This window comes from Mastigoproctus giganteus, chromosome 10, assembly GCF_048544385.1.
Source record: "Mastigoproctus giganteus isolate SK-2022 chromosome 10, ASM4854438v1, whole genome shotgun sequence".
NCBI lineage: Eukaryota > Metazoa > Arthropoda > Arachnida > Uropygi > Thelyphonidae > Mastigoproctus > Mastigoproctus giganteus.
In genome coordinates, this window is record NC_143584.1 from 100450528 (window position 1) to 100464128 (window position 13601).

Below are 13601 nucleotides of genomic sequence, written 5' to 3' on the forward strand. Positions count from 1 at the left end.
CAGGTCTTTTAAAATTACAAATCTCCAAGCCATGTTACACACTTTTTCACATCAACAAAAAAAAAATAATAAAAAAATCAACGCTTGGTGCTTCCATTGTGGAAAGTATCTCAAACAGATGTTTCCAGTCTTATTAAATGATTGAGTGTTGTCCTGTTTCTTCGGAAGCCATATTGTATTCTGGAAAGGTCTAAATACCCATAAGGCAGGCACTGATTATACTTTCCAGGGTCATGCAAAAGCATCCTGTAAAAACAATTGGGAGGTAATTGTTCAGAATTTTTGGATTCTTTCCTGGTTTGTGGAATGTAAGCATGATTACCTTATGCTAGGAGTGTGGAAGCTGCTCTTCAAGACAGATTTTGTTGTGAAAACAAAGCAGGTGATCACAGATTCTGATGAAAAATGTTTAATCATCTCAAAATGGAAGTCATCTAGACTGACAGCGCTTGCCTGAGATAGAGTTCTGCTTTAAGTTTTAAGGAAAACTTCAAATGTAAACGTTGTTTTTCAGATTTTTGCTTGAAGGACAGAAACAAAGAAGAGTACAATGTTTTCGAAGATATTTTAGCAAATGTCTTCCCTAGAGTGGCTGCAATTGCCGTCTTTAGTTGCAATAGAGGATTATTCAGTTTCTTGAATAGTCTTCTTAAATAAAAAAAAAAAACAAATATAACAGGAAACAATATACAAAGCAGATGCTGCACAGACATCAGAATGATGAAACTACTCTATTATTCATGATGATGTCTTAACTACACATAATATGTTATCTGCTGGCTACTGGTGAAAACAAACATGATAGCAAATGTCACAAAGCTGAGTGGATATATAATCTCTAACAGGTCATTAAAAATAATAATAACACAGTTAAGAGAAGATAGCTATATTCACTTGTAGCTTAAATTAGATAATTAAATGTGCATCCAAGTGATGTAGTACTAGATAATTACGTTGCACATTACACTGCCTCTGTATAGAGATAAATTCCAAATGAGTGTTAGAAGGCAAATATAGACAAAAAAATTAACTGGTGAATATACCTGAAGTCGCGGGTTCAATTCTAAGAAATAAAAATGTCCTTCATCTTCATAGAGATATTCAACAGTTCCAGTGCTTACATATCCTACCATTTTGGCCAAACATACAGCAGCCTATAAATAAAAATTATAAATAATAATTTATTAATAAATAAAAAAATTATAAATAATAATTTATTAATAAATAAAAAATTATAAACTATAAATAAAAAAAATTAAAGCCTATAAATAAAAATTATGTAAGAAGCAGGAAAAATTTACATGGTAATTCATTTGATATTTATTATAAAATTATCACTATATAATTTAATCATAATACAATTTATAATATCGTAATTGTTACTTATACTCAGTAAAACTAGGTCTTAAATCTGTAACTCCTAAACAGCAATAGTTATATAAAAAATTATTAAATATAAAACAATGGTTATATTATATACATAGCAGAGACGAGGATGGGAGGGAATATTTTACAAACTTGCCTATTGACCTGGTAAAAACAATTAGAGAAACTAGTTTTGAAACCCTCTACATAACTTTTAAGAGAACAAAGTACCAGATACAAATCTGTTTAATACTTATCCCCTAAATGATAATACTGTATTTCTTCGATTATAAGACACGCTTTTTTTCCCCTATAAACGTCTCTAAAAAGGTGCATCTTAGAATCGATGGTGTCTTACAATCATAGTTTTTTTTTTCGAATTTTCCCAAGCTTTGCACAGCACCACACGTTTTGTTTTTACATGGAAACCCCACCTCCAAGTTATCGCATTCTCCAATTCCACTGGAGAATAAAGTGGCGTGGGTGATTTCACATGCTTTCAAAATGTGAAGCCACCATTATTTCATTATAGTGCACTCAGCGAAAACTAGGAAGTTTTGTTTGTATCTTCGAAAGTACATAAGAAGTGGAGTTACTGTATTTCGTTAATTTTGATCCCTTACTGCACATTAAAATGTCAAAAAGATTGCACTACGAAGCAACATTGAAACGAAAAGTTATTGTGCATGCAAAAGAACATGGAAACAGAGCTGCTGGTCGACGTTTTAACATTAGTGAAGTAAACGTTCGTTGTTTGAGAAATGATCGCTTTTCCATATTTTCGTGCAAAGCAACAACCAAGTGCTTTACAGGGCCTAAGAAAGGAAGATTTCCACAAGTTGATGAAGCTGTGATATGGTTTGTAACAGAGACACGTGCAAAAGGATTACCTCAACAAGCCATGCAATTGAAAGCTGGAGAAATTGCCAAGTCCCTCGGAATAGAGAAAATAATTTTTAAAGGCAGTCGCGGCTGGTGCAACAGACTCATGCATCGTAGTGGATTATTGTTAAGGCGCCGAACATCTATTTGTCAAAAATTCCTGCAGACTTAACAGAAGCTGATTAACTTTCAGCGACAGGTGATGAAATTAAGGAAAAAAAGAAACTATGATGAAATTAAGGAAAAAAAGAAACTAAAATTGGAAATGCTGATGAAATCCCAGTCTCCTTCGATATGCCTCGAAATTAGGCAGTCAATGCTAAAATGCTAAAGAAATCAAGATTATAAGCATGGGCTACAAAAAAACAGCATATCACTGTGATGCTATGCATCACCGCTGATGGTCAAAAGTTGTCACCATATTTAATTTTAAACAGAAAAACTATACCAAAGAATGAAATTTTCACCAGAGATGTTATTGTTCATGCACAAAAAAATGGATGGAAGTTGACAGAGCTTATGGAAGACTGGCTAAATGTTGTGTGGAATAGATGTCCTGGAAGTCTTTGTAACCCACCTAGCACGCTAGTACTTGATGCATTTCGTGGACATTTGTCCGAAAGGGTCAAAAATAAAATCGTGCAAAAACATGGTGACTTGGTTGTGATTCCTGGTGGCATGACTAGCCAACAGCAGCCACTCGATGTTTCAGTCAACAAACCATTTCAGGATTACTTGAGAAAGGAATATGAATCCTAGCTGTTGACTGACAACCTTCCACTGACACCTTCCGGAAAAATTAAGAAAGTGCCGGCATAAAAATTGGCAGAATGGGTATCAACAGCTTGGAAGCTGATCCCAGAAAGAATAGTAACGCACTCATTTAAAAAATTTTGCGTCACCAACGCTCTCGATGGCTCAGAAGATGATATATTATGGAATAATGAAGATAACGACGGCTCAGAAGAATCTGACCCTGAATGTGAAGTAGACTCTGATATTGATTCAGACGCAGATATCGACGGTTCAGTAAATTGAATTCTATTAGAATAAAAATATTTGTTAGATTTATTTTAGTGTTTTATTTTATTTATTTTTTTCTTAGAATCAAAGCTTTTTTTCTGAAATTAAGTTACTAAAATTAAGGTGTGTCTTACAATCGATGGAGTCTTAGAATCGAAGAAATCTGGTAGTATAAAACTGAACAGTACAATTTGGATTACAGAAAATCCTGACAACAGACATATCAACAATCGTATAAAGAACTTCATGACACAATAAGCAGATTTGTCCAAATAAATCTTATTACTGCCCCCAGGAAGAGACCAATACTTTGATCTCATTTACCATACTAACTATACATCTACTAACCTTCTTGACCTTATTAACCTTGCCACATATACATGCAAATTTCAATCAGATTATGTATCCATAATGAGAAACTTACATCTAAAGATATTGACCAATGAATGAAGTCTGAAGGCACCACAGGCAATACAGACAAAAAAGAATATATTCTACAAGTTCAGCAGAACAAAAATTGTCCAAGACTACCTGTCTTCTGTCCTGTCTTCAACATAATTGCAAAACCTGTATCATGTACCCACTGAAGAAGTTTTTCAGGAACTGGCAGAAGAATTGATCATGACTATGAAGGAATAATTATCAAAAGAAAAACATGTCAAATAAAATTAATGAATGGTTCAATGCAGAATCCAAACACGCCTTCATCTGCAAACAAAAAATCTTTAGGATATGCCAAAAAAGGAGTGGGCAAACTTCATTAAAATAAGGAGAAAATCTTACCTACACTCAGTGATTAAGAAACTCGAAACCTCAGAAAGGATAGGAAAGATAGCCAAAGGCATGCAGAAGAAAGAACAACCCAAGAGGCTGGAAGGATTCACAAAGAATAAAAAAAAAACTTCAAATGAATCATAAAGACCTGAAATTCAAGGGTATAAAAGCAGATGCCAATAAACTCATAATGGGACTAAATGGATTCCTGGTATTAACAATGAAAATTTGAAGCCCATTACATTTTGGATTTATTAGTTCATCTATATAATAAAAAAAAGTTCTGCAGTGTGGCAATATAATAAAATCATGGAGAATATCTTATCAAGCCCATACCAAAATTAAAGAACCCAAGGAAACCATTTTCCTTGGGTTCTTTAATTTCATTTTCCAGACGGCAGCCGTAGTCTAGTGGTCAGGCGCGCGGGTGCATAAGTACACGTGCTTTGAGTGACCGGGGTTCAAGCCCGTGACTGCTGAATACGGTGCTGTTTCTCGTAGTCTTGCAATTTATTATTTTTCTCATTTTTTTACAGTAAAATGTGAACGAAAAGAAAATGTGTAGTTTTAATATTGCACCAAAAAAAAAAAGGAAATTATTAATAGAATTAGAAAAGGTGAAAATTTGGGAAATCTCTCCAAAGAGTTTAATTTGGAGACCAACAATTTACGACATCAAGAAAAATTCCAATGCTATAACAGAATTTGTGGACAGTGAAGGAGGATCTGGCAGGAGAAAGACAATGTCAAAACCTGAAAATGCCACTTTAGAGAGTGCATTCACTTTATTTTTTTGTTTACTTCAGGGCGAAGTTTAGGTGAACCAGTGTCTGGGCAAATGTTATGTGAAAAAGCATTGGATTTTCATTGAAAATTAATAGGTAATAATGATTTTAAGGCAAGCACATGTTGTCTGAAAAACTTTAAACTGAGACACAGTATACGTGAACCAAAGAGTAGCTTTGTGGCATTAGCATCAGTCGAGGCATACAATGCAAGAGAGAAAGCTTATACAGCATCAGCCAAAAAAAAAAAAAAAACCCTCCCATTTCAACCCTCCATTTGTTTCAAATGTCTGTCCAGCTCAGCCTTAAATTTATTTAGGCAATCAATTTCCACAACAAAAGATGGAAGTCTGTTCCACCAATCAACTAACCGCTGGCTAAAGGCAAATTTCCGCACATCTATTCTAGCAACTGTCTTTTCTCAATTTGAATCTGTGCTGCCTGAGGTTCTTAATCTGAGTAAGAGGAAGAATCCCATCAGCATTCAGCTTGCTCAACCTATTCAAGGCCTTATACCACAATCAGATCAAATTGCAGGTGCCTACTCTTCAGGCACTGCAATTTGCATAACTTAAGCCTTTCTTGGTAAGAGCACCTGTTTGTTCCCCTCACCAATCTTGTTGCCATTCTTTGTATTCATTCTATCAACTCTATATCCTTCCTAAAATGAGGCCTCCAGACCTGTACACAGTACTCTAGTGTGGCCTGACCATTGCCTTGTATAACGGGATAATCACCTCCCTCTCCCTGTTGGCAAAATTCCTATATTATTGACAAGACTCCATGACCTGCCCTGGCAGCCCCTCTGCACTGCTCAGCAAACTTCATATTTGGCTGTACAATTACCACCAGATCTTTTTTCTCTTTTCACTTCCCTGAGTGTAGTACCACACAGTTGGTACGTTTCTCTTCAGTTATTGATACCCATATGTAGTACTTTGCATTTGTCAATGTTAAACTTCAGCTGCCACTTTTCAGCCCATTTGCCCAACTTAACTAGATCCAGTTGGAGTAGCATACTGTCTTTACTGTCATAAACAACCCTGCCAACCTTTGTATCATCTGCAAACTTGGACATTAAAACTGATATACCGTCATCAATATCATTGATAAATATACAAAACAACAATGGGCCCAACACTGAACTCTGGGGAACTCCACTAATAACATTTGTCCACAAAGAGCAGTGTCCATTGATTACCACTGCCTGTAGTCTCTCACTCAACCATCTCTTTATCCATTGTAGCAACTTGCCTGTAATGCCATACATATCCAATTTGTATAGCAGTCTTCCAGCAACAGTATCAAAAGCTTTCCTAAAATCCAAGTATATGATATCAAAATTATTTTTGGCATTCAGTTCCTTTGTGACCACATCATAGTATCCAATCAAATTGGCCAGACAAGACCTCCTTTTTAACAAACCCATGCTGTATCTTAACTATTACTGCAGTCTTGTCTAATGATCCTGCAATGCTCCTTTAACCAGTGATTGCATTATTTTCCCCGGAACGCATGTTAAACTAGCAGGTCTATAGTTACCTGTGTCACCTTTTGAACCCCCTTTGTGTATGGGAGATACATTTGCACACCTCCAGTCCATGGGGACCACCCCTGAGTCAAAGGAAGCTCTCATAAGTATGGCTAAGGATTTGCTTACTTCCTTTGCTATGTCCTTTAATATAACTGGATAGATCCTGTCCACATCAGGTGCCTTTTTTAGGTTTAACTTCAACCATTTCTCCTCCACTTTGCTCTCAGTTATTACAAAATCACTTAGTTCCCTATTAGAGTTTGATAAACTTGTGGCACTCCACTCATTGAATAACTCATTATGTGTGAATGTAGATGCAAAATACTCATTCAGTTTATCAGCTACCTGAGCATGATCACCAATATTCAACCTATCTATGTTAAGGGGTCCAATCTGATTCATTCCTTTCCTTCTAGAATTTACATAAGTAAAGAACTCTTTGCTGTTTTTCTTTACATCCTTTGCCAAGGATTTCTCGTAATCTTCCTTTGCTTGCCTAACCTCCTTTGTAACTTGATTACAGACTAGTTTATATCTGTCATAGGCTTTTGTGTCACCTGATACTTTATATGCATCCCATTCATTTTTCTTCTGACATTCATTTAGGCCCAGACCTTGAACAGTATTTCTTAGTTGGAATGAAAAGCCTAGTAGCCTCCAAAATTAAGTCCCTGAAGGCTTCCCATTTAGAATTCAACGTTGGTAACATCATCAGTTGATCCCACTGTATAGAATTTAAAAACTGTCTGATACCCTGTAGTCACCTTTCGAATACAAAAGCCCTTCCCTTTAGCCTTGATGGTAGTTACATCCTTAAGTACTTCCCACATCAGTACATTGTGATTACTGTCACCCAGTGGTTCCTTTATCTGCAGATTCTTAATGCATGAATATTCACTGCTGATAATCAGATCAAGAGTATTACTTCCTCTGCTTGTCTCTCGAACATGTTGCTGTAGAAAACAGTCATCCAAAAAAGTCTTGCTAGTGTGCGAGTGACCAATCCACAAGTTCTAGTCGGTATCTGGAAAGATTAAAATCCCCCATTATAAGACATTCTGATTTACTGGCCCACTATTTCTCTGCACAATTGCTCATTATACTGATCAGATTCATTAGGCCTATAACACACACACACACACACACACTTTTTCTTTCCCAGCGCTTATGTCACACCAAACAGACTCAACATTACATTGTCCACCAACATCAATTGGATGCACTTCCTTAGATTTTATGTGTTTCTTAACTAACTGCATAACCCCTGCTCTCTTCCTGTTCTGTCCATCATTTCTGTACACATTGTACTTCCCAAATTCCAATTCTGCACTGCTTATGTCTGTGTGACTCCACATCTCTGATATTCCAACAATATCTGCCTTTGATGTCTTTACTAGCATTTAAAGCTCATCAAATTTATTAACTACACTCCTAGCATTGCTGTACATGCAAGCATACATGCACCTGTTTTTACTCTTAGTTACCCTAACACAGCCCATGTATTTATTTGTTCCACTATGACTCCCAGCAGTCCTGGAAATCTCCATTGCCTTGCTTTACAGGCTGCTGCTCGTGCTAATAGAAGCAGTGCAAGAATTACTTTTGTCTATGCTTGTGGCCACTGTTAACCTTTTAATCTATGTATCCTTTCCCCAAGATAGCAGTTTACTGAACTGAACTTTACACATGAACTAGATATTCAAGGCGAGAAACTTTCTGTAGACGAATCGGCAGCAGTGTCCTTTGAAAAGTAAGTTTGCTTCAGTTATAGCAAATTATAGAAAGAAAATAGTTACAATATTGATGAGATGGGCTTATTATGGAAAGCATTCCTGAGAAAAACTCTGGCCACTAAAAGAAAAATGCCTGCATCAGGTTTTAAGATGAAAAAGAGCGAGTTACAATTGCTATGTGTGCAAATGCCACTGGGACACATAGATTGTCCGTGCTCGTTGTCAGTAAGTCAAAAAACCAAGAATGTTTAAAAATCTTCTAATTTTCCTGTTTTGTATAAAAATCATAAAAATACTGGATGGATATTTCTGCTTTCCAAGATTAGGTTATAATTAAATTAATCTTAATTATTTAATTTAATCATAAGGTAAGGTTAAATTTATTTAATCTTATTTAATTAAATTTATTTTACTAAATAATTAGATTAAAATTATTTGATCTTAAAGGAAAAATTATTCAGAAAATTTTCCAGTTTGATTATCTGGAAAATTTGGCTATCCGGAAGAAGTCTGACATCAAATATTCCAGGTAAGTGACGCTCTACTGTATTTAGAATTCATCCTGACCTCAATGACAAATTCTAATTAGACATCACTCCCCACAATTTTAAATCAGCATATGATTGACCACTTGATGCCTCCTATCATCTACCAGAATTCTTCTATCATTCCTTCTGTCTGAAAATTATAGACAGAAGGATGATAGAAGAATTCTGAATAATCTTATTGCCAAGAAAGCTCCAGATCCTGATGGTATTTAGCATTAGCATTAGTAGAGGCATATGATGCAAGAAAGAAAGCTTATGCAGCATCAGCCACAAAAAAAAAAAAAAAAAACACTTCCATTTCACCCCTCTGTTCGTTCGAAATACCTGTCCAGCTGAGCCTTAAATTTATTAAGACTATCAACTTCCACAACAAGGGATGGAAGTCTGTTCCACCAACCAACTACCCGCTGGCTAAAGGCAAATTTCCACACATCTATCCTATATCATCCTACATTTCTCCCCACATTTTCAAAACTGTGCTACTTTTTTATGAAGAACGAATAGAAATCCTTCCACCTCTAACTCGCCTTGAAACCTTTAATCTGATTAATGATCACCAAAATGGATTCAGGTCATGTCAATCAACTGATGATATTACTCATCTTTGGGAAAATATGATGGAAAAGTCTGGTGACACTGAAGAAACTGCTCTAGACATTTCCAAGACTTCTCAGCATGTTTGGCACATATGACTTCTAAATAATTCCCATCTTGGACTGCAAAATGTTTTATGCAACTGGATAGCTAGTCTTTTCTCTAACCGCCAACTGCAAGTTATGGTAGATGCCACTCATTCTAACTTCTCCACTAATACAGTTAATTAACATTGAGTGGAAATTCTATCCACAGTTTTGCTGAGGATAGCACATTACATTTCACCTTCCCATTTGAAAAATCTTGTCCTGCACAGACAGCTTCAACTTCTTGAATATCCTCCACCAATCCTTAAATTCTGACCTCCAGATAATTCTTCAATGGGGGCAAATAAAACTTAGCTCTCAAAGCATATTTAATCCTTCTAAACTCAGTCCTGTCTCATTTCTCACAAAAATGATTCCACTGTTCCTTTGCTCATCTTCAATAACACTCAGATTTCTAGACAAGATCACATATCTCTACTAGGAATTAATTTTAAATTTTAATCTCCCTTGGCATAAACACATCACAAATATTGCTTTTGCTAAATCTAAAAAAAACTGGGTTTTCTTTTTTATTCTTGGTGCTACTTTTCTTCTAAACAACTACTCACTCTGTACATATATTAAATCCACCCTGCATGGAATACTGCTCCAGAATCTTGGTTGGTACAGCTAGACTCCATTTATAAGGAGTATGCTTTAAAACTATGATGAGTATAATGAACAACTGTAGAAACTGTACGAACATACAGAGTGAACCAGTAAATCGAAGTGTCTTACAAAGGGGATTTTAATTTTATAAATATTAACTGTAACTTGTGAGTTGGTTACTCAAATAGTAGCAAGACGTGGATTTGTTGGATGACTATTACCTACACCACCACATGAGAAAGGCAACAAGAGAAAGCAGTACTCTTGATCTGATTATCAGCAGTATATTTTATAACTATTAACCAGGAACTATCCATACAAATGAAAAGGCTCAAGAACTACCTGCACAGCTGCCAACTTTCCAGTTTCATTGGAGTTCAGGCAATTGTAAACAGCAGACTTTTTTTTTTTTTTTTTTTAAAGCAAAACAGGCAAATTGTAGAAAAACAGGAGAACTTTCATAAAAAAGCAAGAGGTTTTTTTAAGTCCACAGACTAGAAATTAAATTTTACTGAAAACATACATTTTATATTAAAATACAGCCACAACATTGTTTATTAGTACAGTATGATAGGCTTGTCAGTTTGCTTGCTTTGGATTTTTATGGTGTATCAGCTACTGAGGCTATAATGTGGCAAGCTTAAAGGTGTAACCTGGGACTTTTATTCAGGATATTTGTTTCTTGACTTATTAATATGGCATAGAAGGGAGAACAGAAAGTGCAATCACCAGAATAATATGATTACTTGATTATTTTGCAAAACATGATACATATCAGTTAATTTTCTGCATTAATATGAATATACCTGGTTTAAATCATTGTCAGCTAAAAATTCCTTAAGTGTAATGGAAGTTTACAAAAAAAAACAATCATTATGAAAGACTGGGCACTCAGCTAAGAAGTGCTGAACTGTCATGGTAGTACTGCAAGTTACACTGCTCTTAAAATATGTGAATGGGTATGGAGGTAATGACTTATTCTAGGTCTTGCTAGCAGTAGATCTTTACAGTGTGGCCTAAAGAGATTTATGGTTTTGATGAGAAATAATTTGACTCTTATTGCTTCCAGAATAACTGTAATTTTGTAAGATAGTGGTTTCAGAATATTCTGATGTAACCAATGTATGCAACTGAAATAGACTTTGAATACAACAAACTGCAGATTTTTCAGCTTTATCAGAAGCTTCATTTTCTTCGATCTCAGTATGGCTTGAATTATGACAGAACCGAATATTGTATTTTTCAGTATGTTGATTATACTGGTTACAGCGAATTTCACAAAAAAAATGGGTGATTATGGTTGTTAAATAGAATCTGTAATATGCTCAAAGAATCAAGTGTACACTAGCTATACCTGTTGCGAAAATTTCGCAATTGGTAGCAGAGTTTTTCTCTAGCCATCAAATCAAAAGATCAAATGTGTGGGTATGCTAGCGCTAATAAGAGAGAGGGTGAAGAGCCATCAGAAAACTAAATTTGAAACTAAATTTGATATTCTAAAAAAAAAAATTATTCAGGACAGCAATAGATTTTTACTATATTTAGTCATTCTGGGCAATCTTAAAATTAGTTGTTGTTGTTGATATGGGGGTTTGATGGTGCATAAGCTACTTTGGCTATAATGCGCCTATTCATTTATTATAAAAAGAAATGAGAAAGTTTCATAAATTCAGAATTGATTAAAAAGTCCAGTTTGCTTTAAGAAGTTGAAAAATTCAGAAATATCTGCATCATCTCCAATGAGATTCTCTAAAGTTATTGGTCTACAAAGATTAACCAGTGATAGCAGGGTTGAAGTTCTGTCTTGTTCATAGTAAGGGCAGTCAATGAGAATGTGTTTAATACTCAGATTTATATTACAAAGTGGACACTGTGGCGGGTTGTTCCCTGTGAGTAAATAAAGGTGGGTCAGATACGTATGTCCTATTCTTACCCTTAAAAGGACTACCTCTTCTTGTCTTGTCTTGATGTGCGGACACTGGAGCACCAAATTTTTGGATCATGTTTAAATTGAAAGAGTTTATTATTAATTTGAGAGTGCCATATTGCTGTCCATTTTGACAGGCATGCAGCCTGAATGGTTAAAGCAAAGTCTGATCGCAGAACAGGGATATTAGTTAAGTCAAAGCTAGTTGGATTTTTTGCAGCTTTATCAGCCAGTTCATTGCCCAAAATACCAGAATGAGCTGGAATTCAGCAGAAGGTGACCACAGTTGATGGCTTTCTTCAATTTGTAGTAATATGCTTTTTATTTCGTCTAGAACAGGGGTTACATAAAGCCAAGATTGAGCTGAGGGAATCAGTGTAAATAACAGATTTTAAAGCACAGTCAGAAGAGAGATTCTGTAAAGCTAGTTTGATTGCATATAATTCAGCTGAGAAGATACTGGATTCAGATGGAAAGGATGCTGAAATAACGGTATTTGGAAACACTGCAGCTGCACCAACGTTTGAATTAGATTTAGAGCTGTCTGTATAAATTGGAGAAAAGTCAAAGTATTTTTGAGTGTGAGCTTCGTGAAGTTGATTGATATTTGATGTTTGTAAAATGTTCTTTCCCCACTGAGAGAGGTAAGTGTCACAGGTTGGTATAGGAGGTGGAACCCATGGTGGTTGAGTACAAGTTGTCACCTGTTGTACGGAATGGATGGAAACATTCCAAATTTGCATCAGTTCAAGAAGGCGAAGACCAGCTGGCTTTACTATGCTTGGTTTATTTCTGAAAAGGTTTTCTAATGGTGGATTGAACAGGTATGACTGAGTTGGATGCATGGCACAGCTTTGTATCTTGACAGCATACTTTAATAACAGTGTCTTCCTACGTAAAGTTAGTGGGGGTTCATGGGCATCAATGTAGAGACTATGTGCTGGTGATGTTCTGAAAGCACCGAGTGAAAGTCTCAAAGCACTGTGTTGAATTGGATCAAGCCAGCGCAATGCACTCAATCTGGCTGAATCATAGATGGGAGCTCCATAATCAAGACTGGATCTGATTAATGCCCGATATAGCCGAAGCAGAGATGTACGATCTGCGCCCCACATTTGGGAGGATAAAGCTCTGAGTATATTTAACTTTTTTAAACAGGAAGTACGTACATTTTTAATGTGGTCTATAAAATTTAACTTTTTATCAAGTGTTAATCCTAGAAATCTGATGCTATTAGAGACCGGGATAGAGACATTATAAATTTGAAGTTCAGGATCCGGATGAAGTTTGCGCTGTCTACAAAAATGGATAGCAACTGTTTTCTGCTGCGAGAGTCAATAGCCATTGAGGCTGGCCCACTGTTGTATTTTATTAAGTGATATCTGGAGTTGCCGTTCAATAGACCTCATGTTTTGGGAATGGCAGGAGATGGAAGGATCATCTGCATAAAGGTAGGTCTCGACTGTATTTGGAAGCTGATTGGTGATGGAATCTATCCTAAGAGCAAACAAAGTGGCACTCAGTACTGATCCCTGTGGTACTCCTTCTTCCTGTATAAACGTTTTGGAGAGGGCACGTTGGTACTGAACTTGAAACGATCTAGTATGTAGGAAGTTCTGAACAAATATAGGAAGGTTGCCTCGCAGACCAAGAGAGTAAAGATCACTAAGTATGCCATGCCACCAGGTAGTGTCAAAAGCCTTCTCGATATCTATTGAAACCATTACAAGATGTTCACGTT

At 35.9% G+C, this 13601-nt stretch overlaps 1 protein-coding gene across 2 annotated transcripts in view; it reads right to left on the minus strand.

The window, feature by feature from the left end:
- ACC (acetyl-CoA carboxylase) overlaps positions 1 to 13601 on the minus strand; it is a 1497654-nt gene that overhangs the window by 1152174 nt on the left and 331879 nt on the right. For both annotated transcript variants that reach the window (XM_090383551.1, XM_090383552.1), the window contains one exon: positions 1044 to 1154. In XM_090383551.1, coding sequence (XP_090239677.1) covers positions 1044 to 1154 — 111 coding nt within the window. The remainder of the gene's footprint in view (positions 1 to 1043; positions 1155 to 13601) is intronic.